The sequence below is a fragment of the Ochotona princeps genome, chromosome 14 (genome assembly GCF_030435755.1).
Source record: "Ochotona princeps isolate mOchPri1 chromosome 14, mOchPri1.hap1, whole genome shotgun sequence".
Classification (NCBI taxonomy): domain Eukaryota; kingdom Metazoa; phylum Chordata; class Mammalia; order Lagomorpha; family Ochotonidae; genus Ochotona; species Ochotona princeps.
The window spans coordinates 61,990,183-62,016,095 of NC_080845.1; the positions used below are offsets into that span (position 1 = coordinate 61,990,183).

General features: G+C 55.1%; 1 protein-coding gene across 1 annotated transcript; it reads left to right on the top strand.

The window, feature by feature from the left end:
• The first annotated feature begins 18,540 nt into the window (after positions 1 to 18,540).
• On the top strand, positions 18,541 to 22,148 carry BARX1 (BARX homeobox 1). The gene is made up of 4 exons (XM_004598822.2): positions 18,541 to 18,972; positions 20,662 to 20,953; positions 21,034 to 21,118; positions 21,503 to 22,148. Exons 1-4 carry the CDS (start codon positions 18,753 to 18,755, stop codon positions 21,665 to 21,667), a joined length of 762 nt encoding a protein of 253 aa, XP_004598879.2. The 5' UTR covers positions 18,541 to 18,752; the 3' UTR covers positions 21,668 to 22,148.
• Positions 22,149 to 25,913: the final 3,765 nt, after the last annotated feature.

The following is a 25,913-nucleotide window of genomic DNA, read 5'->3' on the forward strand; positions in this document are numbered from 1 at the left end:
AGGACTTGAGCTTCTGTAGGTTTTGGTGTCCAAGGGGCTCCTGACACCAACCACATACGAACAGTGAGGGACTGCTTGCCTCATACCTGGTCATATAATGTCTCATTTTTCCTCTACCACAATTTATCTATCTAGCCCTAAGTTATCCGTAAGAGCTTTCTTTGCATTTTTTTATCTACTCCTGTAGTGATAGTTTAATCATTCTTTATACCGTAGTTTCCTTTTTATAGTTACTTTATGGGTTTTGTTTCTTGCTAGATTCCAAACTAGTTGAGAATATCAATCACAGTATTTGCAGCATCACAGTAATTGAATGGAAGCCAAATGCTGCTACACTTGACCATTATAATAATAATGATATTTACTCTATTATTCTAAGGGATGATGTGTGGGATTAATTCTTACTGGAGCATGTGAACATTTACAGAGAGAAAATGAGAAGCTTAAGACATCTTCGACAAGTAGAGAGCTTCCGTGACTGTCACAGTATCTCTCATCGGTTATAGACAAAAGACCAATACTGCGGAGAGGCATTCAATTGAACAAGCTGTTGAATTATAATCACAATTGCATTCATAGTCTTGCCAAGTGATTTTAAGATAGGGATCAGGGAGGAATGGGATTGTGAAACTTGTAGTGGAGAAATCTTGTTAGATCCAGATGAAACGGACAACACCGATCTCTCAAATTATTCTGCTTCTCTCCTTGTGGAAGAATCCTTATTTCTGATTCCAAGGAGAAAGCTTAAAAACCCTGTGAAAGCTTCACTTACTTAAAAAAAAAAAAAAAAAAAGGAGGGGAAACAGTAACCATGTTCAAAATCTACCACAGCTAATCCCTATTGATTTTCAAGTGAGGTCAAATCTCAACAAAACCTCTGGAAACATGTACACACCATGACCCAGGAGGATCCAGCTCAAACACAAGGAACACACACAACTTCACTAATGTGTGTCAACAGAACATGGCGAGCATGTGTGGAAACTGATTTTAAGGGTATTAGGTCATGAAAACAACATAACAGATTTTGCTGAATTCAGAGTATGATTACTGGAGTTTGGATTTAATCCAATTACTGGAGATGACTTTTTACAACTTCTCTGAAAGTTTCAGCTTGACTGAAATGTAATCTTAACAGTGACCTACAGCTAATGAGGCCAAGATGCCAGAGTTCACCTGGCGTGATACAAAGGAGGATTCCAACAACTTAAAGAGATAGAAATATTGGATTGAATTTGTCAACTATGACTTGCACATCTGTTCGTCCCCAATCCACCAGCTTCCCTTTGGGAGAGCCCAGAAGATATTCTTTTCACTAAGATGCTGGGTACAACATGAGTAGTAGGAGTCTCTGAACTTTGACAAACTCAGTGGGGCTCCTCTGTGTGGACTAGATATGGCTATTGAATGGCTATTGAATGGCTATTGAAACAGGCTCTCTGTCTCAAACCATCAAAAGTAAAGTAGATATATTTATCATAAGAGACAAAAAAGATGTATCAATGATTGGAATATCATTGATGGTGGCTAATTGATCTTGGTGTGCCTAGGAATAAACAAGATGGGTAAACTAGCGAAAGTTTTATCTGATTTATAGAAAAGGAAAAATCTACATCTAGTAGTCAAGAACCCAACTTAAGGTACCACCATGGAGAGTCCTGGCCTCTGATCTAGTATCCAAATTTAAGTCAACTCAGAGCCCCAAGTCTCTTGATTAGATGGGAGACTTGCCCTGGAGAAAATACAATCCCAGAGTAGTATGGCACGTTCACCGCTAAGCCTTCTCCAATGGGGCCTGTGGCCATTTACTGCTGTACATTGGAGAAGAAGAAACAGCCAGACCTTTCAAGGAAGCCTGGAAACTGGCTCTGCATTGGTGAGGATTCCCAGAAATAACACCACTGTGGTCAGCAAATCAAAGTAGAGGCTTGCAGTGGTGAGAAGCATCACAGAGAGTCTAGATGTTGCCGGACCTTCCCTAGGGTTGTTTCCCAGTTATCTGTATAATGGGAGTACATACACATTGGCTTTCTGACTTACACAGTGAAGGCTAAGTTGTGGGGTCCCTGAAGCTTCCCTTTCCTGCCGGTGTAATAAGTCACAAGCAGGTGCATCCCCGGAGGATGAGGAGGCTGCAGAAATTAATGCCACCATCAAACCTCAGAGAAACCAAAGCAACAAGAGCTAGAACATCTGCCGTCTAACATATCAGTTAGCCTGCGCAGACACCAAACGGATTGTGAAGAATGGCTGGAGGCTGCTGCAAACGTAATCATGCGGGGGCAGCAAGATGTAGAATTTTCACTGAGGAAAATCATCACTATGTCTGACACTTGGTGTGCAACCTTTGGCCTGGCTACAGACCTCTGTCCCATACTCATTTGCAAGGACCTCCAGAAATGACTTACCCGACCGGGCCAACTCACACTAGGGCTACATCTGTTCTTCCACTTCCTGTCCCGATTATCTGGATGCTCCACAAAACGACACACTGGCTCACTCTACTGATGACACGATGTTGTGTGGACCTGATAAACAAGAAGGTGTGGGTACTTTAGAAGTCTTAGACATATGTGAACCACAAGAGTTCAGGTAGTAAGGGACAGGTTTAGCACAGCAGGGCAGCTGATTTCTCATATTGGCGCACTTGGATTTGATATAAAGTTTTGGCTCCTGATTCTGATTTCTCGACATTACAGACTCCGGGGGCAGTGGTAATGGCTGAGACTCCAGGTTCCTGCCGCTCACCTGGGAGTCCTGAACCGTGTTTCCAGGTTCTAGCTTTGGCCTCAGCCTGGTCCCTGCCCCCACTACCACCACCACTATTGCAGGTATTTGAGGGAGAGCTTGCTCTATCTCTGTATCTCTGCCTCTCAAAAATAAAATAAGTAATTTTATAAAAAGGAATTCAACTCAATAATTAGTTGAATTCAGTAAATAGTAACTCAGTAGTTGAAACATGGTGAGTTAGTTCCTCTGTTGTGAAAGATGTGCTCCTGACTCCTGGCTTTGGGGAGTGAGCCAGTCAATAAAGCATCTCTTCCTCTCTCCCAAACTCCCTTTCTCCTCTCTCTCTCTCTCTCTCTCTCTCTCACTCTCTGTAACTCTGCAATCAGAAAAGAAACCATTATCTAGGACACCTTTCAAAAGCAGAAACAATATGTGAGGGACCTTCTAAAAGTTCACGAAAAACATACTGTGAAAAAGACTATACATGGATTTCAAAAATGTTTGCCAAAATAAATGTTTTAGTTCAATATTCAGTAAGCTTTCTCAAGTACCCTCATGCAGATGAAATGCTGCCGCTGAGACGGGCAGGCCCCAGCCAGTCCTCTGGCTCACTTTGCACAGTACGGCAGCACTGTCCCCTCCCGAGGCAGGGGCACACAAAGCATTCAGTCTCACTCTGACAGTCTCCTGACAGTGTGGAGGTAACCCAAAAAGGCTAAAAATAGGGACTGGTTTTGTGGTACAGTGGGGTAAGCCATTATCCATGAAGACAGCATCCCATATGCATACCAGTTTGAGCCCTGGCTACTCCACTTCTGACCCAGGTCTTTGCTAATGAGTGTAGGAAGATAGCAGAGAATGGCTCAAGTGCTTGGGCCCCTCCACCCACGTGGGAGGCCTGGAACAGCCAGAGTGGATAAATTTTCCACCCTCTCCAGGGAACAGCAAAATTATTTTCAATAATACCAGCCATTTTATGACACGATAATGACAAGAAAGGCACTCAGAGAGTGACCCTTTACCAAACTCCATCCCAGTTTCACTAGCAATTTTACTAGCAAATAAGTAAAATTATTAGATCATGAGGTACAAAGAAAAAAAGGCCTAATGGGTTACATTGCATTCATGTACTTTTTCGAGAGAGAAAGCATTCAACTTTCATATCTGTTTTGATTTAGTAGCAAGTGCCAATCTCAAAGATATTCAAGGACTCTGCACAATAGCCTAGTGGTTGAAGACCTCACTTTGCATGCGTCAGGATCTCATATGGATGCCAATTCGTGTCCTGGCTGCTCCACTTCCCATCCAGCACCCTGATTGTGGCCTCGGAAAGCAGCAGAGCATGGCCCGAAACCTTGGGACCCTGCACCTGCGTAGGAGACCCAGAGGAGGCTCCTGGCTTCAGATTAACTCAGCTCTGGCCCTTGCAGCCACTTGAGCAATGAACCAGTGGATGGAAGATCTTCCTGTCTCTCCTTTTCTCTGTATATCTGCCTTTCCAATAAAAAAATAAAATCTTTTTTAAAAAAAGATTCAGATGCAGTAAAATATCTCACATACAAAATAAATTTGCATTCACATCTTGTACAGTCTCACTGTTGGCTTTTGGGGGATTATTCTTTTCCAGTGAGTGTTTGGGAGATCTTCCTATTTTAAAGGTGTGGTAGATGTACAGGAAGCTGCAGAGAGAGCGGAGTGGGGTGCTCTGCACCCTTTACACCTTTACCCCTCATTGAGGCATCGCAGGCTAAGTATTTAAATTAGGAGGTTAACACTGACCCTTGTGTGTTGCTTAAGGCCGTTTGGATCCGCTCAGCACCACCTCATTCAAGATACTCATGTTGGACACTGTTGGAACATTCACACACAGAGGAGAGCTCTCAGCAATCTCTTGGGAAGCTGCCAGGACTGCAGGTGCTGCTGCAGCTTCCATTGTCCTCAGAGGTCACCCAGAACCCAGGGCAGACTGATCCTGGGCAGCTGGTGTAGGACAGACAGTACTTAGGGTACTGAATCCTTCTGAGGTCTCTGAATGACTTGGTGAAGAAACTGGTGCCGATGAGCAGATCATGACTGTGTGCCAACTGGTGGGTCCCATACGCACTGCAGAACACGGTGGTAACTCATGGCCATTGTTTAGCATTCACACCAGCAACAGATTGGAAGGGAGTGCTTTAGGACTGACATTGTTTAGAATAACGGGTGCATGATGAGAATAAAAAGTAAGCCAGCGCTGAGTCAGTTCGGTGACTGTTTTTACATTTGTAGCAGAAAACATACCCTTAATGGACTTTGCCACCCCAGAACCTGCCTCTGCCCCGACCTTGGGCCACCACAGGGAGGAACTTTGCTCTGGGTTTTGCAACGCTTGCCAACTCAAGCTCAAGTTGCAATCCCAGCCTAGACTTTTTCGCACCAGGAAGAATGTCAGGCGTATTACATGGAGAGACTCCAGAACACAGCCAGAGCTTGTAATGGTGAGGCTTGCTCACTGCACAAAGATACCCAGCTCAGGAGGTAGAAGGGACAGTGGGTAGCTCAAAGTCACTGCAGCTGTGGCTGCTGCAGGAGGGGATGCCTTTATCTAACTTGCACAAAGCTGCCTCACGGGCAGTATTATGGGTGACTTCTGCCCTCCTCCCCCCTCCAAAAAGGTAAGTGGGAGTCCTACCCCAAACTTAACGACTGTGACTTCATTTGGAAATAGGGTCCTTGCAGATGTGGAGGGGGTGAGATGAGGTCAGGCATAATCAGCGTGATGATGGCATCCTTGTAAACACAGGCAAATGTGCACAGAGCCAAAGGAGGCCAGTCTTGGGACAGTGGGATGATAGGGCTGCGAGCCAAGGAGACCCAAGGGCTGTCGGCAGCACCAACAGCCAGGAGGGATGAGGCACGATCTGGATCTCTGGCCTTGGGCATCCAGAGCTGTGATAGGATGCATGCTGTTGATCTGGGCTGTTTGTCTGTGGTCCTCTCCAGCAGCAAGCGGGGCCAGGCCTGTTCTCCAAGCCTCCTTGCTGGCTTTTCACCCATCGGGACTTCTTCTTTGCTCCCCAGAAACTTCTTCACCCTGGAGTGGAGTTGAGCGTTGGCAGGCCTTATTTTCAAGAAAGCGAAAGAACTAGTGACAGAGACACAAACTGAACCCAAAAATAAGGTACCTGGAGACTTCATGGCCCCACCACACCTCCCCCATCAGTGACAGCTCTCACCACGTCTGAGGCAGGACTGAGAAGAGAGTGGTGTCCATGGAAGTGGGGAGCAGGAAGTGGGGAGCAAAGCAGGTGTCCCCTACTTTGCCAAGCCCGAGACTCCCAGGAGCCTTGGTGGGCAAGGCCAGGCTTACCTGTGCTGGACACGTCTCCTACAAGAAGCCTTGGCAATCCTTTCAGTTTGAGCTGTGAGTCTGTGTTTTGCCAGCTTGCATTGTGGGGTCCAATCCTGGCTACACAGGGCCACAGCAATGAGCCTGGCTTCTGGTCACCCCACAGTTACAAGGGGAGCCCTCGAAGTACCACAGAGGCTTGCTGTGGAGCTGAAAGGGTGGAAAGGCCCAGGGATTCCATGTATTTTCCACTTAGGATATTTTGAACTTCTGATGGGTTTATTAGGAGAGCCAAGAAGTTTCCGTGACCACCAGCCTCTTCTGGGTATTGCCAGTCTTATTCCCTTGCTGCCTTCCACCCTACATAGTTCCCAAGTGGCACATGCAGCTCCTGCAGGTGCAGGGAGGCCTTGGAAGCCATCCCATATTCCCCTGGGAGGTCAGGCTATGGCCAGTCTGGCTGTGCGGGCACAGCCAGAGGCCCTGGTTCACTTTGATGCTGCTGACATGAACCACACTCCAGGACTGACTGTTTTCTTGGCACCTGTGCCTTGGTGGCAGCAACTTCTGCTGGCCTCTGGCTCCAGCCACCTTCAGAGGCTGATGAACTCGGTGAACTACGGTGGAGACTGAGGGCCCACTCTGTGACTTGCAGAACACACTGCAGGCCCCTACCCAAGCTCATCAGGGAACCACAAGGGGGTAAAGCCCTCCTGGATGTTGCAGTCACTGACGTCATTCATTCATCCCACCAACTGAGGGAGGTTCTTACCAGGGCAGCCACGTCTTCCCACTGGCAGGAACAGACAGAGCAAGAGCTGGGGCTCAGTGCTGATCGGAGCATCTGGGAGACTCCAGGTCCTGGCTGGGATGGCTGGGATGGAGGAAGGGGTGAGGGGGCTGGCTATCTGTGCAAATATGCACCAGACAGGCCTCACTTCACCAGCACTCTCTGGCATACGTGCTAATAGTAACCTCATTTCTCAGCGGAAGAGACTGAGGCACACAGAGAAAAGTACCCACGGTCCTCAGCAGGCACATTTGATTCACAACCTCCTCTTTGTGGCTGCCACTTCCTCATCCATTGCTGCACTTTTTCTGTAAATGACGGTGTTGTCCTTATAAATGTATTTAAGCAATCTGGTTGCTAAACTAATAGCAAAAGTGGCAGTGGCTCACTGTAAAGCTGCATCCTGTGTGGTGCCTTTAACCTCCAGGCATGACCATCCAGCCTGCTCCAAAGCTGAAGCCTGACCTGACACTGAGGCAGAACAGCTAGGCAGCGAGCACAGTGAGATCACACCACCAACTTGAGACTTGGAACTTCCCATAATCAAAAAGAGAGTGATTCTCCCACTGTGTCCAGTGTTAATAAGCAGCATGTCCATGGAAGCCCAAATGCCAGTGACTGGCCAGGTGGGTTCACCCTTAGCACCCCATCTTTCCTTGAACTTGGGGAGAACGAGAGGGCGGGGAAGGTTAGAGCAGTGACCAAGGCCTCTCCTGGCTGATAGAATGGTCCTGGCTACCAGGTGACATCATACTGGCAAGTAACCTGGACCTTAATGCCAAGGGTCCTCTGAGAGCCTCCTTGGAACCTGCCAGCCAAGCTAGGGCACACCCCTGATGCTTGTATTGGGAGAGAAGGGTGGCCTCCCAGGATGGATGGATTTGCAACAAAGCTGGATGGGAAACAGAGCATTAATACGGGATGCATGCATGATAAGTGGCGGCTTAACCTGTCGCACGACAATAGCCACCTCCCAAAACACACTGCTATTATCTCCCGGCTTCATGGGTCAGAGCCTGGCGTGGCTTCGTAGGACTCTGCTCAAGGCCAAAGGACAGCAGCCAAGGTGCTGGCAGGGTTGCGAACAGATCTTCTCCTGAGCTCCCTTCCTTGCTCTTGGGTCCCAGCCGGGTGACCCCTTCACCAGCCACACACAATGTGTCTGGGACTTGAGGACATCTGTTACCACAGAGAGAACCCTGATTCCTCTTAAAGGACTTGTTCAGTTGGTCAGGTGCAGGATAATCTCCTTTTTTGTAAACTTGGAGTCAGTCAGTTGTGGACTTGGTTATATTTACCAAATCCCTTTAGCTACATAAGGTAACAGGACTCTGCTTAAACACCAAGTCTGATCCCACCCCTTTCAAACAGGTGGATTATTCCAGGGTCGGACACCAGGGGGCGCCCTCAGAATTCCGCTCACCGTGCTTGACCTATCCACAACTTTGAAGGACAAATTATACTCAGATCCATAGCCATATGTAGAACAGCAAGACGGGGGGAGGGACGGGTCTAATTAAGGTGGATTTTTACCAGGAAGCGGGAAGAGGAGATGTATTCTCCTCCACTGTTGCAATATATCCTTTATCCTCTTGGAAAGGCTCACATAGAACTTGAAAGAGTTTGAGACAAACAGCAGATTTTTGTGTGTGTGTGTGAAAATTCAGCTTATTGAGTTTTTCAGGTAATTGTAAAACTGTGATTATCATTGAAAACAAGGTGGAAACCATTTTTGGCACCTTGAAGTATTCCTTTTAGCTGCCACTTTCTAATCAATCTCTGTCTCTTACTCTACAGAAAATAAGCTTTTAATTTCTATGGCAACAGATTAGTTACACATTCTTTAATATATTTTGAGTCATAGAATTGAACTATTTCACTTTCTGGCTTTATTTTCCATTTTTTAAGCCGTGATCTATGCATTCATTTCATTTGTTCTAACTGCTAAGCAATGTTACATTATGCGATTATCAGTTGGTTTAACCTTCTCCTTTTTTGAAGGTTTATTTATTTTTATTGGAAAGCCAAACATACAGAGAGAAGAAGATACAGAGAGGAAGATCTTCTGTCTGCTGGTTCACTCCCCAAACAGTTGCAACAGCCAGAGCTGAGCTGATCTGAAGCCAAGAGCCTCTTCTAGGTCTCCCATGCAGGTGCAGGGCCCCAAGGCCTTGGGCTGTCCTTGACTGCTTTCCCAGGCCACAACCAGGGAACTGGATGGTAAATGGAGCAGCCGGGATTAGAACCGGCACCCATACGGGATCCCGGTGCATGCAAGGCGAGGACTTTAGCTACCAGGCTACTGCGCCATGCCCTAACTTACTTACTTTCTCTCTTTCTTTCTCTCGTTCTTTCTTTCTCTCTCTTTCTTTTTACAGTTTATTTAAAAGGTGAGGAGATGACGTATATGTGTGGGCCATGTTCAAAGGTGGAGGGATAGCATGGGAACGGTGGGAGAGCCACTCTGCCGTCTTCCCTCACGTGTCTGGGGGCAGACACACAGGAGGGGTGCCCCTCTATGTTGCCAGATATTATATGAGCCTTCAGGGGCAATGGTCCCCTGGTACCACCCCAAGTCCCTGGTGAGGGCTGGTGTGTCCTGAGAGAGAGGCCATTAATAGGCAGGTGAGAGTCACAAAGACCAGGGGGTGTGGCTTCTAGGTAGTGACGTTCACTCCCCCCTCGGAGATGTCTGACTGCATCTAAGGGAATAACAGTCTCTTCCACCTGTCTCATCCTGTTAGGACATAAGGACCTATAACTGGCAAGGCTGTCAGCCGCAGCTCTGTGGGCTGGGCACTGCACAGTCAGGGAGTACCCTTCCCAGCACAGCTGATGACACCCCCTAGTATTTATTCTGTCTGAACATGTCAGTCCTGGTCCCCCAGACTGAGGCAGGATTGGGGTGAAATAGTGATCATGGGTGTCACTGACGGAGGGGGCCCCACCCCTTGGGTCCTGTCCTAGTGTGGAGAGGTGCTTCCTGCTGTGTGCTGTCAGTTAGGAACGGGGCTGCCTCACAGGGTCCCCCTTGCTCGGCTGTCAGCAAGGTACCTCTCTGTGGGTTAGTTAAGGCAGAGAGTGAGGAATCCAGGTCTGGAGGCAGCATGGGTTGCATCTGTGGGCATGTGACCAGCAGCTTTGAGCGTCTACAGCGATGGGTCTCAACCTCACAGCCAACACAGTTGGACGGAGATGAGGACCCTGAGAAGGCCACAGGCACAGTTGTGGAGGGAGCTCTGGCTCAAATGCCAGCTCTGCCACCTGGGCAAATGAGATCACCCTCCATGTCTCAGTTCTCCTGCATGTAAATGCAAGAGAGTAAAAAAGTGTAAGAATGTCAACTTCCAAGACTGGCTGATACACACGAGACTGAACGGGCTCGTGTAAGGGGACTCAGCATCCCACGCCTGCTCCTCAGTCAATGGCTAAGGTTCTGCCCACCTGGGGCACACACACTAGAACCTGAGACTGTACCAGGAAATGCCCCTTCTTGGCACCATGCCCAGCAAGCACCCAGTGAGCCTTAGAAAAAGGAGCTGCCTGCGGGTGCATCTGGGAGCTTGTGACCCACCGGGGCCTGGGCAGTCATATGCCGTGGAAGGTAGCTGACATCCTCCCATGCCCACGCCTCCTCTGTGTTTGCCTGGCTCTCTGCACGGTGTGCTCAGCAGGAACTAAGCACGTCTTTGTCTTTGCATGCTCAGCATCCAGCAGGTGTCTTGCACACCAAGAGGGAGAGATGATGCTGGCTTGGTTTCCTTCCTGCCCACCTATCCCACCCTCTGTTGCGTTGAGTTATAACTGACAAAAGTGATGTGTGTTCAAGGTGCCCTGGGTGATGTGTTGGCTTTGTAGACACTGTGAAGTAACCACTACAGTGAAGTTAATAAGCCTATTTATCACAGTTAATTGCTTTTTTGTAGTGAAAATGTATCAGATCTCCTTTAGCAGATTTCAAGTACACAATATTTTAAAGATTTATTTATTCATTTATTTGAAAGTATTAATTATATATAGAGAAAAGGAGAGATGTGGGGGGAGGTTTTCCATCCACTAGTTCACTCCTCAAATTTCTGCCATGGTCAGTGTTAAACCAGGCAGAAACCAGAAGCCAGAAGCTACATCTAGGTCTCCCGCAAGGGTGCAGGGGTCCAAGGACTTATACAACCCTCTGCTGCTCCCAGACACATCACAAGAAAGCTGGATGAGAAGCAGAACAGCCAGGACTCCAACCTCTGTTCATAGGTGGTACCTTCAGCAGACAGCTACCTCTGTGCCAGCACCCACAACACATTGCCAGCAACCAGGGTGGTCATGCCGTGTGTGGATCCCAGGATTTGTTCCTATTATGGCTATAAGTTTGTATCCTTGGGCCCAGCAGCGTGGCCTAGCGGCTCAAGTCCTCACCTTGAACGCCCCGGGATCCCATATGGGCGCCAGTTCTAATCCCAGTAGCTCCACTTCCCATTCAGTGCCCTGCTTGTGGCCTGGGAAAGCAGTCCAGGAAGGCCCAAAGATTTGGGACCCTCCACTTATGTGGGAGATGTGGAGGAGGTTCCTGGTTCCTGGCTTCGGATCAGCGCAGCACCGGCCATTGCGGCTCACTTGGGGAGTGAATCATCGGATGGAAGATCTTCCTCTGTCTCTTCTCCTCCTCTCTGTATATCTGACTTTGTAATAAAAATAAATAAATCTTTTTTTTAAAGTTTGTATCCTTTGGCCAGAATATCCCACTCCCCAACCCCTTGGAACCATCACTTTGCCTAAACCAGGTTGGCTTCCTTAGGTTCCTACTGGCAGGGCAATCTTAGGATCCTTTTCTTTTCCGGAGAACTGTTCCCAACCAGACTAGCATCGAAGGCGACCAGCAGAGGGCAGAAGAGCCTCAGAAGACGCCTGGTGGGGCGATGTGCTCTGCAATGAGTTAGATTTCCTGGAAACACTTTAGGCAAGTATTGCATTTATAAGACTTTTTTTTCCCCTGTCGTATTCACTTCCTTCACAAATACATTGCAAGATCTGTCACTTGGCAGCTGCAAAGACTCAGGGCTTGGGAAACTACCAGAAAGTCAGGGCCACCGCCCCTCGTCTGTCCATATTTCAACAGTTGGAGAGGGTTTAGATGGAATGGAGAGATGGGAAAAGATATGACTGGGAAAGCAGAAAATATCACCAGCAGTGGCCTTTGCCCTTGCCTGCGGCTGCCGGTCCAAATCCCAGCAGTGTGTTAGGGCTGTATGACGGGCTGTGTGCACGCAGCTGGGAAGCAAGGCTGGATGAAACACTTCAAAGACAGTTGGGGCGTGATTAAGTGTGATGATGACTGTGTCTTGCCCCATCCAGGGTCTGCATGCAGTATTAGTGGCAGAAGACATTTTAATCATTGCAACGTAGAGGATGGAGTAAAACAAAAATCAGAGTGGCAGGCGATAAAAAGTCAAAATAATAATATTTTGTAACACATGATAAGTCTATCAAATTCAAAGTTTTGCACCCAGAACTGAAGTAGGATTGGAACTCAATTCCTTTACCCAGGGCTATGCACGCTGCAGCAGCGTGTGCCCTACAGATCCTGAAACATCCGCTCCTCTGGCCCTTGACCACGTCCGAGTCCCTGATGCAGGCCAAGGAGGCATCCAAACACTCCCTCCTGTTTTGTCCCTCAAGCAAACTGAGGCTTACTCAGCGGAAGGAGTGGGGAAGGCCACGGGCTCACGGGGAGATCCCTGTGATCTCTCCCCAGCATTTCGACATTGGCAAGCTGGCTCTGGAGAGGATTCTTGGCGGAAGAGGGTTCCAGAGAGGCTCAGAGTCCATGGAGGTCCTGTGCTGTGCTCTTTGCTACCCAATCAGCCGGGGCTGGCAGCAGGCAAGATGCTGGTCCTGGCCTGGCATTTCTGGGCCACAAAACCAGCACCCTTAAAAGAAGCCTACTATTTGCACTCATTCAGAGGCACCTAATGGGAGTGCTGGTGTGGGAGGAGCCAATGCACAGCATTCCCCCTGCCCCCAATCCTGTCCAATATCCAGGACTGCTGTACAGGTGAGTCCTGTTCATTATGAGCCCTCTGGAGGTGCCAGGGTACAAGTTGTCCTACTACGAGGCTATTCTGGCCCCTCCAAGCTGGCTCCTTATGTACACAGACTGCAGAACCAGGCCCCTCCCCACCCACCCTGACCACAGAAGCTGTGTGTTTACAAGGCATTGAGCCTCCCTGTCCAGGCACCCCATATCCAGGGCCGGATGGAGTTCCCCACTCCAGCCATTCCCACCCAGCTTTTTGCTGATACACCTAGGAAAGCAGCAGAAAACGGCCTAAATGCTGGGGTCCCTGCACCCATGTGAGAAACCAGGGTGGCGGTCCAGGTTCCTGGCTTCTAGCTGGTCCAAACCTGCCTGTTATGGCCACTTGGGAGAGCGAACCAGCTGACAGATTTTCCCAGTTCTGTAGTTCTCCTCTCTCTCTCTCTCTCTCTCTCTCTCTCTCTCTCTCTCTCTCTGTCAGTCTGCCCTTCAAATATAAAGAAAACAAATATTTTTTTAAATTGTAAATTGGGGGCCAGTGCTGTGGCATAGCGAGTTAAAGTGCCACTTGTGATACCAGCACCCCATATGGGTGCCAGTTTGAGTCCTGGCTGCACTCCTGATCCAACTCCATGCTAGGCGCTTGGGAACCCAAAAGAAGATAGTCTGGATGCTTACTTGGGTGCCTGCACCCAGTGGGAGACCTGAATGGAGTTCCAAGTCTGTCCCAACCCCGTCCCTTGGGCCGTTTAGAAGAGTGAAACAGCAGATGGCAGCTCTCTCTCCCTCGCTCGCTCTCGCTCTCGCTCTAACTCTGCCTTTCAAATAAACAAATCGATCTATTTTTTTATGTGAAATCAGAGTTTCTGACACTTGAAGGTGAGATGGGGTGGGGGAGGCTGGAGAGAGAAACCCCACCCTCATTATGAGGAGGCTAGAGGGTGCGATTTAGTTCCCCCTCTGATGAAAAGAAACAGAAAGGAGAGGCAACCCGCCAAGGAACAAAGCCGAGAATAAAGAGGGAGGGGACGGATGAAGAAGCGAAGAAAGCAAACGAAAAAAGCAAGCAGCACAGGCGGGATCCTTCGTGCCCTGTTGGAGAGAGTTTCCTGCGATCTCTCCTTTACGCGGAGCCCAGGCTGGGGGTAACGGCCGGGCTCTGACACCTGCCTGCACCGGGGCCACGGGGCAACGCCGTGGCAGTCAGCACAGGACCTGGCTCCCCCCAAAAGCCTGGTGGGCTTCAAACCCCAAAAGCCTGGTGGGCTTCAAACCCGGACTGCGGCCACTCTCCTGCAGCCCCGGGCAGCTCCTGGAAGGAGTTGTGCTGCAGCCACCGGACGGAGCCCTCGCGGGGCCGCCCTGGCTACCCGGCACTGGGCCTCGACGCCCTCCGTGCCACGCGACCCATTGGCGGCCTCGGGGAGTGGCGTCCCAAGGCGCAAATTCGTGCGAACCTTCTGAGATCCAAAGTCGCCGCTCAGAGGGTCGCCGGGGCAGGGCTCGCGGTAATTGAAACCGAAGCGGGACCCTCGGTGGAAGCTGGAGAGCGCCGTGGCCGCGTGTCCGAAACAATCGCTTGGGGTCCTACTGCCACGAAGGACCTGGGCTGCGTGGAGCACGGGTTTATCTTTAAGAATTCATGTTACCAGGGGAAAGCGCTCATCAACACCAACAATAGCCAGAAAACAAAAACAACCAATTCTATAGAAGCAAACCTGTGAATTGCTCCCGGAGGGGGAACCTGAAGGGAGGAGTCCTCCTGTGCCTAAAGGCGCCGTCACCCACCCCGGCGGGACTCCGCGACCCTGAGAGTTTGAGACAAAACGAAAGTTAACGGGTGGCTTCGATATTTCCACCACGAGCCAGAGACCGACTTCTCCAACGAAAAAGTCACTCGGCGTGCCCTCAAGAGACGGTGGCCCGTGACCCTGAGGACTGATTCAGCTGATGCGCCTAAGATACCATGTGTTGAAGGCTGGAGCATCCATCGCCGCCAGCCTCCCTCCCGACCAGCGGCAGAGCGCGCCCCGCGGCGTGAATCTGCGTTCCTGATCTGGGCCTGGTGGCCTCCGCCGGCACCTGCCACGGGGCTGACTGTCCCACCCCACCCCCCAGTCTAACGTCGCCTCCACGGCCACCCTGCCTAGCCAGCGGACCCGGAGCTGGGGCAATCAGAACTGCGGGCTTAGGGAAGCAAAAGAGGAGGAACGAGCTCTAGTCTCGGCGTCTCCGGGGAGCGGCACGGCTCTGAGCCGCCGGACCGAGGGGATGAAGGAGCAACTGGGAGCCAAGAGGCGAGAAGAGGGCTGCTGGAGGCCGCCAGGTTCCCTAGGCGTGCCAAGGTACTAGGGGGTGACTGCACCTGGGATGAGCTGGCCCTTGTAGAAGCAATCCTCCCTCCATTCCCAGCTCCAACTTCGTTAAGTCGAGGAAGATCCAGCCAAGAGGGAGGGGGAGACGCCGAGAAAGCAAAGATGTCTGCGGTCCTGGGCTCTCAAATAAAGCTAGGTGCTCGACCTTGCCCCTGGCGGCCCTTTTTGGGCTCAGCTGCTCCATCTCTGCGAAGTCTCGGGGACCCGTGTGCGCGCCGGGAGGATCTAGAAGCCCGTTCAGGAGACTCTGGGCTCGGTGGGTGCTGAAGCCACACACTCGTTCCCGGGTGGAGGTTCGGTTTCGGGGGGGGGGGGCGACCCCTCCCTCCCTCCCCGCCTTTCCACTTAGCGAGGCCCAGCTGTGGGTCCGAGGAAATGCCCTGGTTTCGCGCTCTGAGGGCCCCTCCCCGGCGTCGCGGGGTGGGGGGTGTTGAGGACCCCTCGCTGGCGGAGCCCTTGGTCGCCGGCTGCCCTGAGCGCGGCGGGCCCTGGGCGCTGAGGTCACCTTTTCCACTGCGCGGCTGGAGGACGGTTTCCGGGATTTTCGCAGCGGTGGCGCGAGGCCCCCCGTGGGTTCGGGCATCCGGCTCTGGGGCTGCACCCCGGGGTGGGGGCTGCTCTCCTATGGGCTTCTGTGTGCCCACGTGGAAGGGGGACCCTCAGGTGCCGTGTGATCCCTTCTCCAGCTGCCGACGCGGAGGAGGCCTCACCTTGCGTTTTGTGTGTTTTTCGCCTAAAAGGGGTTTAATCTGCGGGTTTGCTACAGGGGGTTCCGCGGCACGGCTAGCGCACTGGAGAACAAGGGGTCACTTAGGGAAGAGTCGGAACCCGGATCTGCCTCTCTCAGCTCTCTCCCGCAGGGCGTCCCTGCCTCAGCGCTTGCCGGGCGCCCCGCCGCAAGCCTGGCCTGGGGCCCGCAGGAAATAGATGCCTTGGCCACGTCCAGGGAGTTGGGGGTGCACCTGTGGGAGAAGGTGGGGGCTGTGGTGCTCATCTTCTGGCTCCCCCAAATGTAGAACTGAGGTCTTCTTCCTGAAAATGCCCTTCCATCCTCCCCTGAAGGAGGGCCTAACTCCGGAAGGCCAGCTGGTGTCTTAGGTTCAGGACAGTGACACCAAGTCCTGGATGGGAGATGGGAGGGGACAGCAAGGCCCCTGGAGCAGGGCCTCCCAGGTGATCCTAGCTCACTTGTCTCCCACTGGATCCACTAGAGCTAACTCACATATGGGGGATTCTGTCTAAGCCCAAATAAGGAGAGAGCAGGGGATGGGGAGGTGGTTGGGTCCACCTTTGGAGAACCCTCCCCCAGGCTATGCCCCTGGGAAGTGGTGACAGCTGGGAGCAAAGAGGGAGTGTGTGTGTGTGGGGGGGGGTGCTTGCTAGGCAAAGCTAGGAGTGGGCATGGCACAGGAAGGGAAGTGGGGAGAGAGAAGAGGCCCTGAGAAAGGCCCTGAGAAAGGCTCTGACGCTGGTGTATCCAGGGAGCTGCAGGAAGCCATTTCTGCTCTGAGCTAGTCCCTTCCTCTGATGCCCTCAATTTTCCTCCTGAGGAAGGAAGTGGCTGGACCTCTCATCTGGAAGTGAGGTCTACTCAGGCCAGGGGCAGACACTGGCTGGGTGGAAGGTGCAGTCGCTGGGGACCAGCAAAGGTGGGCTCAGTCCTAGGTCCCTCCCACACCCATCCTGCGCTAAGCTGAGCTGCTGGTTCAGCGATGCTTTCAGAACAGCCTCAACTCCCAGAGGCCAGAAGCAAACAGGCCACCAAGACCGCCTTCCTTGGCTCCCAAAGAGGACACTGAGAAAGTCTGGTGGCACCGCACTGGAGAGGCAGCCGATCTGTGCCTCCAGTGTGTGCTCCGCCGTGCCAGCCCTCAGTGGCAAAAGGGCTTGGGCTGCCTCCTAAAACCCCACAGTTCCTACAGGGTCTGGGGGCAGGAGCAATTCTCTGGAGCTGGGCAAAGTGCACAGTGTTAGGGAGGGGCAAGGACATAGGGCCCCATCCAGAACTCTTTGTAGGAAAGAGTGGTGGCCCTCTTACTGCAGACTGGCCTGTGGATGGGACTGGGAGGTGCGGGGACGGGTAGGCGGGTGTCCCTTCCCAGCCTCCGAGGACATCCCATCCTGTTTGCCTGGAGGAGCTGGATTTTCTGCCTTCCCAACACACACACACACACACACACACACACACACACACACACACACATCTCTATCCGTGTGAGATCTCTTTCTCTCTCTCCCACCCACCCTCTTCACAGACTCCTGGAGCCGAATGTCAGCACAGCTTCAGGACTAGCCTAGAGCCCCGGCTTGCTAAGAACTAAAGACAGAACCTAGTGCAGGGTCCACCCCACTACGCAGACCCTCCTAACCAAGACCAGAACGACCTAAGCAAGGTGGGAGCCAGGTGCCGGCGCTCAGAACCCCAGCTCTGCCCATTACCTGCCCGTCACCCCACCCTGCCCTCCCCCCAAGCCTCCAAAGCTAGGGAGGACAGAGCTGCACTCTCTCCTCATCCCATCCCTTCCTCTAAGCAAGCTGACTTTAGCCAGCCTACAGCACCTTGGGAATTGCCAACGAGTACGGGTTCCTGTATCATTTGCGTTTGCAATTCAAGCTAATTCCTGCTAGAGAATGTTTTCCTCCCAGCGCAGCTGGAGAGAAATTAGGTTGTGCCCGGTAAACTGAGGCAGGGGTGAGGAGGGCTGCACACGTGGACATCCTGGGGGCTGAACCCCCACCCGCCTCTGTACCCCTGCTGGGCGGGCATCCCTTTGCCCAGGCGGGAGTTTTGTGCGCCACCACCTCTTTCCCAGCTGAGCCACTCCCGCCTTCGCCTCGGGCCGCTCGCCTTTCAGGCTGTCCCCTCTCTTGGCTGTCCCCTCCCTCGGCCTGCCCGCCTCTGTGCCCTCGGGCACGTCACGGCCTGCTGCCTCTCGCACCTCTCTCAGCCCCCGTCTGCACGCGTCTTGCGGCGTCCGAGACACAACCGTACCGCTGCCTCGAACACGTCGTGACCCCTCTCTCACCCCTCTCGCGATCCCTCGGTGTCACGTCTCCCGGGCTCTCTCCCGAGCTGTCTGGCTGTCTTTCCTGGGCTCGCGCGCCGCAGTCTCTCCCGTTCACGGTCGGCCGGCCACTCTCTCGCAGCCCCCTCCCTCCCTCCCTCCATCCCTCCTCCCTCTCTCTCTCACGGGTTCCTCCCTCCGGCTCGGCCTAAGGGTGGGGGGCGGCGGCGCGGGGCGGGGCGGGCCAGGCGGGGCGGGGCGGTGACGCGGGGCCGGCCGGGCTAGAGGCTCGGAGGAGCGGGGCGGGGGCGCAGTCCCGGGTCCGACCGGCCGAGCCCCGCGCGCGCCCCGCCCGCGCCCTGCGTCTCCGCCCGGCCGGCCGGCGGGGGAGGGGGCATGAGCCGGCGCCCGCGCGCCGCCGGGAGCTGCGGGCCGGCCTAGAGCCCCGCGCGGGCCCCGCGCCCCACCGAGCCGCCGCCGAGCCCCGGGCGCCGGGATGCAGCGGCCTGGGGAGTCCGGCGCCGCGCGCTTCGGCCCGCCCGAAGGCTGCGCAGATCACCGGCCGCACCGCTATCGCAGCTTTATGATCGAAGAGATACTGACGGAGCCGCCAGGGCCCAAGGGCGCCGCGCCCGCCGCCGCTGCCGCCGCTGGCGAGCTGCTCAAGTTCGGTGTGCAGGCGCTGCTGGCGGCACGGCCCTTCCACAGTCACCTGGGTACGTGCACTGGCCGCGGGGCGCGGAGGGCTGGGAGGGAGGGACGTGCCGCGCCGCCAGGAGCCTTAGGATCCCCCCCTCCGTGCCCTCACGCCTGGCGCCGCCCGGAGATGTGTCTCTGGGCGCGCACCCCCACCCCCTGGGACCCGTCTCTGCGCGCTCCAGCCGGGAAAGAGAGGGTGCAGGCCACCGCGGCGTGACCAGGCCTCCTGCCGCCCGCAGCTCTGGCCGACTTGGGGGGTACGGGGGAGGCTCTTCTTCCAGACCGACCTCGGGCTTCCAGTGTGGGAGAGGGCCGCCCTGGGGAACGGGCGGGTATCCTCGACCCTGGTGCACGACCACCCTGTTGACCACAGTAACCTCAGGCCGCAGGCTCCCGGGCTTCGCCACAGACAGCTGGCCAGGAGTGACCTCTGGGGAAGAAGAAGCCCAGGTCTCCGAACGCTGGGTGCTGACGATGGCCCAGGCCGGCCGGAGCCTCCCAGAACCCGGTGCGCCGCTACGGGCGACCGAGTCAGCACTGGCTTCAGCACGACCTGCCCGGGCCTTTCCAGGGGGCAAGAGGCCTGGCCGTGAGCGACAGCCCTGTTGGCCCTTCCGCTTCCAGGTCGGCCCGGCCTCAGCAGAACCTCTTTTGCAGACCTCTCCTGCCTCTGTCGGATTGGCCTTCAGTGGAAGAGCCTCTCCAGCAGCGCCCCAACCTCTGCTTGCATTGCCCGGGCTGGCTGTCCATCTGGTCGGCAGTGGGTTTCTCTCTGCGGAGAAGTTTGCCTCGCCATACCCTAAGGACCGCTTTACCACCACCACCCCGTCACCCCTCTCCAAGTTCACTGGCTTCTGCCTCTGGCTCCTGCTGAGGCAGGGCTGGGGTACTCCCCGCGGTGGATGCCTTCCTGGGAGGAAGGGACTCCCAGCCCGGAGCCGCCTTTTAAAGCCTACCCAATCCGGCCAGAGCTCGCCCGCTCCGGGCCCGAGGGCCGGTTAGTGCGTTTTTAAGTTCGTCTCGGACGCAGCGCCTCTGCACAGTTGCACCCCCTGAGCTGTACTATTAGTAATTCGTTTGAAGCGGGCAAAAATGAAATAGTTTTTAGGACTAACGGAACACGGAAAGGCCTTCACAGGGAAGTCTGAACGGACAAAAGAAGAATAACAATTTCCGGGCTCGCGGGGTGCCTTGGAATTTCCGGGAAGTTCCCAACCGCGCCCCAGACGATGCCCGGCCGCCGCGTGGCTATCACGCCAGGGGCAGCAGGGCCAGCGTGCGCCCTTCCTCGCGTTCTTTCGCGAACACAGCCCTGTCGAGCTGATCGCAGCACACGTCTCGATTCTAACTCGCTGCGGGTTTTGCTTGCTTTCCCGTTTCCACTGAGGATGCGCTCATTCTGCGCGCCTCGCAACTTCGAATTTGTCCTTGGGGAACTCTGAAATCTGAGGCGGCCAAAGCTTGGGCTCACCTGGGCAGAGCCCCGGGTTGGGCAGGGCCTGCCTCCCACATACCGGAAACACAGGCGGCGTTGAGGAGAGAGCCGCTCCACCTGGGGCTCAGCTTTTCACGCCCCAGACCCACGGATGTTTTACTCCGGGTGTCGTTGGTCAAGTAGGAGCACCCCAGAGGTGCATGGAGGCGCGCCCCGGACTTGGAGAAGCGCGGCCCTAACTCACCGGATGCTCTACCCTGTCTCCCTGCAGCGGTGCTGAAGGCGGAGCAAGCGGCAGTGTTCAAGTTCCCGCTGGCGCCGCTGGGCTGCTCCGGGCTGGGCTCGGCGCTGCTGGCCGCTGGGCCAGGTTTGCCCGGCGCCGGGGGTGCGCCGCACCTGCCGCTGGAGCTGCAGCTCCGCGGGAAGCTGGAGGCGGCCGGGCCAGGGGAGCCGGGCACCAAGGCCAAGAAAGGGCGCCGCAGCCGCACTGTGTTCACCGAGCTGCAGCTGATGGGCCTGGAGAAGCGCTTCGAGAAGCAGAAGTACCTCTCCACACCCGACAGGTAGTGAGGGGCCTAACTGGGCGGGTGGGGATGGCAGATGAAGACCCTGCACTGCTGAGGGGGTACCCTGCTCTTTTCAGAATAGATCTGGCCGAGTCGCTGGGCCTGAGCCAGTTGCAGGTGAAAACGTGGTACCAGAATCGAAGGATGAAATGGAAGAAGATAGTGAGTGTCCCTGATGGCGGCTCTCGTAGTGTCCCAGGCCACTCAGCTCCTTCACCACTCTTCCCTGCTTCGCGTTAGCCTACCGACTCCCTCCGTGCCTAACACCCACGGGGGGGGGGGGGGCAAGCCGGCCCCTAGATCCCTGTTGGCATTCTAGCAGAGCCGGCTTTCTTTCTTGTCTCCCTGCATTCCCTGGCCTCCTGGCAGCCGTGAATCACCCCCTTCCTCCACCACATCTCCTTCCTCCCCGTGGGACCTTGGGGGGGTGCACTTTCCCCGTGGTCTGTGGCTTTGCTAGACCCTGTGGCTCCAAACCGGCCTCAGGACACCTGGTCTCCGTTCTGCGTCCTGGCTCACCAGAATGGCTGACCCTCTCTCTGGCAGGTGCTACAGGGTGGCGGCCTGGAGTCCCCCACCAAACCCAAGGGGCGGCCCAAGAAGAACTCGATTCCGACGAGCGAACAGCTCACGGAGCAGGAACGCGCCAAGGAAGCGGAGAAGCCGGCAGACGCGCCGGGAGAGGCCAGCGACCGGAACCGTGAGGCCTGAGTGTGGCAACGGCTGCGGGGCCTGGGACTCACGCACCGCTCCCGGCCAGGCAGCCCGTGGGAAACCACGAGCTGGTCCTTCTCCTTCCATGCCGTTTGCTTTCTAAACGTTTCATTATTACTTTGAAAGAAGACAATTAGGGGCCGAACCAGCAAGGACACAGACCCTGCAAAGTAAACCCAGGCCCCAGTGTTCTCCTGGAGGCCTGGGAGACTGGCCTCCAGCGCGGTGGCAGCTCCTCTTCGGCTCTGCAGTCCCGCGGTGCCGGGCGTTGCACGCGCTCTCACGCCCAGCTCCTCGCCCACACCCCCACCCCGCCTCGGACCGGCGCTCCGGGCCTGGGCGCTGCCAGGCACACACCCGCTTCCTCGCGTCGGGGACTCGGCGGCCGGGCGCAGGCCCCCGCGGCCGGACACAGCACCAGGACTACTCGGCCTCGAGGCCGGGTCCCCGCGATCGTTGGGGCCCCTACCCACCTCTGGCAAAGACAGTGACTTTTTTTTTCCAATAAAATATTTTATGACACAGTGGGCTTGGTAAAGCGGCTATTAAATCCGCGTGGGGGGTTGGGGAAAGCGGAGAGGTAAGAAATGCATTCAAGACCGCTTCTAACACTCCCTTTTCACTGGCTACCTCGAGTAAGGCGTGGCTGGCTGCACCCCTGCTAGGCTGGGCGGGCGAAGGGCCTGGGTGCTTAGGCACTGCGGAAGGCATTTCCATTTTGGGCGTGAAGGGCTAGACCTAGGCTTTCATCCCAGCCCCGAGGGTGCGCGGAAGGCAACAGCCTGTCTGCACCCGTGGCGCCCCAAACAGTAGGAGCCGGTGGTGCAGTTGATGACGGGTCGAAGCAGCCTCAGTTGTGCAGCGTGGTCAGCCTCCTGAGGCCTGGTGTTTCCACTGTGAGGTCTGTGAGATGGCCCGGATCCTCCCTGTAGGAGGAGGCTAGCCAGCAAGCGAGGACACAGGGCTGCCAGTCCACGTGCCTTTGAAGTGGCCACAGCTTCCCAGAGGTTACCCATTTTCGTTGTCAGGGAGTGAGGGACACCTGGCCCAGGTGGGCTGTTGCTTGGGCAGCTTGTTACCTGAGGCGCCCCTGCTCACCAGGAAGACGTGGACTGCCTTTTGGCTCTGCTAGACTGGGCTTGGAGCTCCCACGTGGGGTGCTGTCCTGGCCTTTGCTGCAGGAAGGGTGGGGTGGGGAAGAGAGAGGTGGAAGCTTTGCTGGTTAGACCTCAGAAAAATAATGCATCCTGGCCAAGCAGAGTTCCCAGTGGCCCAGGACAGGAAGCTGGGTGCTTCCAGGTTCCAAACCTAGGGGAGGAGGGTCGGACACCTCCTTGCTCAGTGGCTGGCTGGTGTTTCTGAAAGCAACCTCATCCCCCTGTGTTTCTGGCCTGGGGAAGGACGAGAAAGGAGGGAGGGAGGGAGGGATGAGAGAGAGAGAAGAGAAGAGAGAAAAGAGAAGAGAGAGAAAGCGCAAGCATGAACTTTATGCGGAGCCTCAGCCTTGCCCCATTTCTGGGAAACCTACGTTTGCTAGTTCAGGGCTCTTAATTCAGCCCTGCAAACAGCGCCCAGGCCAGTTCCTCACACCCCGGAGGACTCTCCCTTCCCAACCCTGGCCACCTGCAAGAAGGATCGAATTGTGAGTTTGTGACTGCACCCGCTAACTCCTTCCAGTCCTTGGAGTTACCTCCAGGTTGGCTCAACCCAGTAAGGTTCCTGCACCAGGTCACTGGCAGGGCTGCCTTCCCGCCTATTCCTTCCAAAGAACAGAAAAGCCCCTTTCTTCTTGGCTCTGTCCCTTGGGAGGCCTGGGGGATGAGTCCATGCTCTGTTTTCGGCACCCATACAGACTCCTGGGAGGGGAGTGTAGCCAGAAGAGGAGCCCGGAAAGGGTTTTGATCCGGCTGGCAGTCGACCCTGCCAGGTCCTCGGCTTTGGAACAATGCGACCTTAGGCCAATTGTTTACCCTGTGTATGTGGGTTATGCTCATGCCGCCTTTACTGGAGCGACTCAGGGGTCTTTCTAGGAACCGAGTCCTAAAGGGTGAGAGGAGGGAGCATGGGAGAACACCAAGTCAGGTCCCTGGCATTGCAGCCACAGTGGGGAATCAGGCGCTGAAACTCCCTCACGGAGGTCAGCAGGGGGTGTGAGTGGGGAAGCAGGGCCTCCAACCTAGGGAACTGGGTTCTATGGGAGGGGAGGGGTGGGGCTTTTTGTCACAGCCAGTGCGGCTGTGCTCCTTTGGGACCGGGGACGCGACCACTGCAACAGCAGACTGGCCCGGGGCCAGGGAGGAGCCGGCTGCGCGGTGGCTGCAGCGCGGCCTCCCAGGGACCCAACAGGAGCTCCGGGCCACTCCCGGGAGGAGTGAAGGCGCAGAGGTCACGGTCACCGGATGGCCGGCAGACTTCGCAGGAGGACCGAAGCCTTCAAAGCCACAACTCCAGGTAAAGGACCTCATCCTATCCCGCCAAAGAGACGCGGTCTGCCCAGCTGTGCGCCTGGCCATGGGCTCCCAGGAGCGGCCTGCGTGCCACCCGGCCCAGCGCTGGGGCCCCTTCTGACTGCCAGCGCTGACCGCACCCTGAGCTCCAGGCGTGGGGCTTGGGGAAGGGAAAGTCCCCTCGCTCAGGTTCCAGCGTCTCCTTCCCCCCAAGCCGTACAAGTTCCTTCTCCTTCCAAAGGTCCCGGGAAACGAAACTCGGAGACGGCGTGCTCGGCCGAAGCTGCGCGCAGCGGAGCCCGGGGTCCCGCTGCTCCGGGAGGGGACGGGCTCGGGCGTCTCGCGAGATCGGTGGCCCTGGGAGAGGGGGAGCTCTGGGCCCCGGCGGGACCCTCCGGAAGGGAAGGGCGGGGCACGGAGGGATGGGGATTAGCCCCGAGGCCGCCCTCCCACCAAGCGTGAAGTTTGCGCTCGGTGTGCTGCCTTCTAGGTGGCTGGGAGAGCAAAGGAAGCTTTGGGAGAGCCGGCGGGGGATGGAGGGGTCGCACCCCTGGTTTGTGGGACCCTGACCCTGAGCGTGTCGTGGTCGATCCAGCCGGACTTGCAAAATTCCAATGGGTAGAGCCAAGGGTTTCCGGCGGGGCTCCAGCCAGAAGTTTCGGGACTTGGAGGGAGCCCTACGAAGTTGGGTAGGGGTCCGCGGAAGGCGCCATCCTCCGGCCGACCGCTGGATCCGCGCAGTCCGCCGCACCGCCAGGCATTGACCGGAATGGAGGCGCTCCATTCTTACCCCTGTATGGGAGCCCCACTTTTTTTTTTTTTTAAATAAAGGTTACTCGGGTTTATTCTTTTTCCCTGTCCTGGAGAGTGACTAATGGAAACGTGTCAGTCGGGAGAGGAGAAATGCGGACTGCATTCCCCGGCTCTGCTCATGTAGCGGAGTCTTCCTACCCGGGTCGGGGACCCGGCCGGCTGGCTGCTGCGAGCGGCAGAAACGTTGTGAGCGCCAAGATCGGAATAAAAAGTGGGTGCCTCCCGGCTGTTCCCGACGCCAGTCGCCTCATTTCGTTCCCGCACTCCAGGGACGTTCATAACCCAGAAGGGACAGCGCAGAATAGATGGAATTCAGGCCAACGTGGATCTTGCTCTCACCGTAGCTGCCACGTCCACAGAGGAGGTCCCGCGGATGTCGGCGCTTTTGTCTCCTCCAGACCTGTCCGGGTCCGGGTTTCCTGGGAAAGCAGCTCCCTCCGCCACAGCCAGCTAGCTCCGCACTTGGAGCGAAGTTCTCAGACATCGCTGCCCTGGCTCCAGCTGCCCGGAGGCTGGGCAAGCGGTCTGCCGCTCCCGGTGGGCCGTTCTCAGGGCCACCTCTCGCGCTGGGAGCAGTCTGGCTACTCTGTCTCAGCCAGGCTCCCTGTCCCAGGCTGGCCAGTCTCTCCTCTGTCCCTGGAGACCCTGCAAGGGCAGCGCTTTCTCTCCTGGCCTCCCCGACTCCTTAAGGGGGGTGAGGAGCTCACCTAGGTGATTTGGAAAGCTGAAATTGTCCTGGTTCTCACACAACGTTACTCTATCCCTTCCACTTTATTATTTTAAACTTGTTTTTAATAACTTTTGTAATTTATTCTATCTGTTTGAGAGGTAGAGCTTTGCCATCTGCAGGACTTGACCAGGAAGCTCCAATGGGAAATGGGGTGAAATTTTTAAAATATATGTGTGAGATTTTCATTTCTTTTTAAAAAAAGATTGATGCTTTATTTATTTGAAAGACAGAGCTGTAGAGAGAGGAGGAGAAA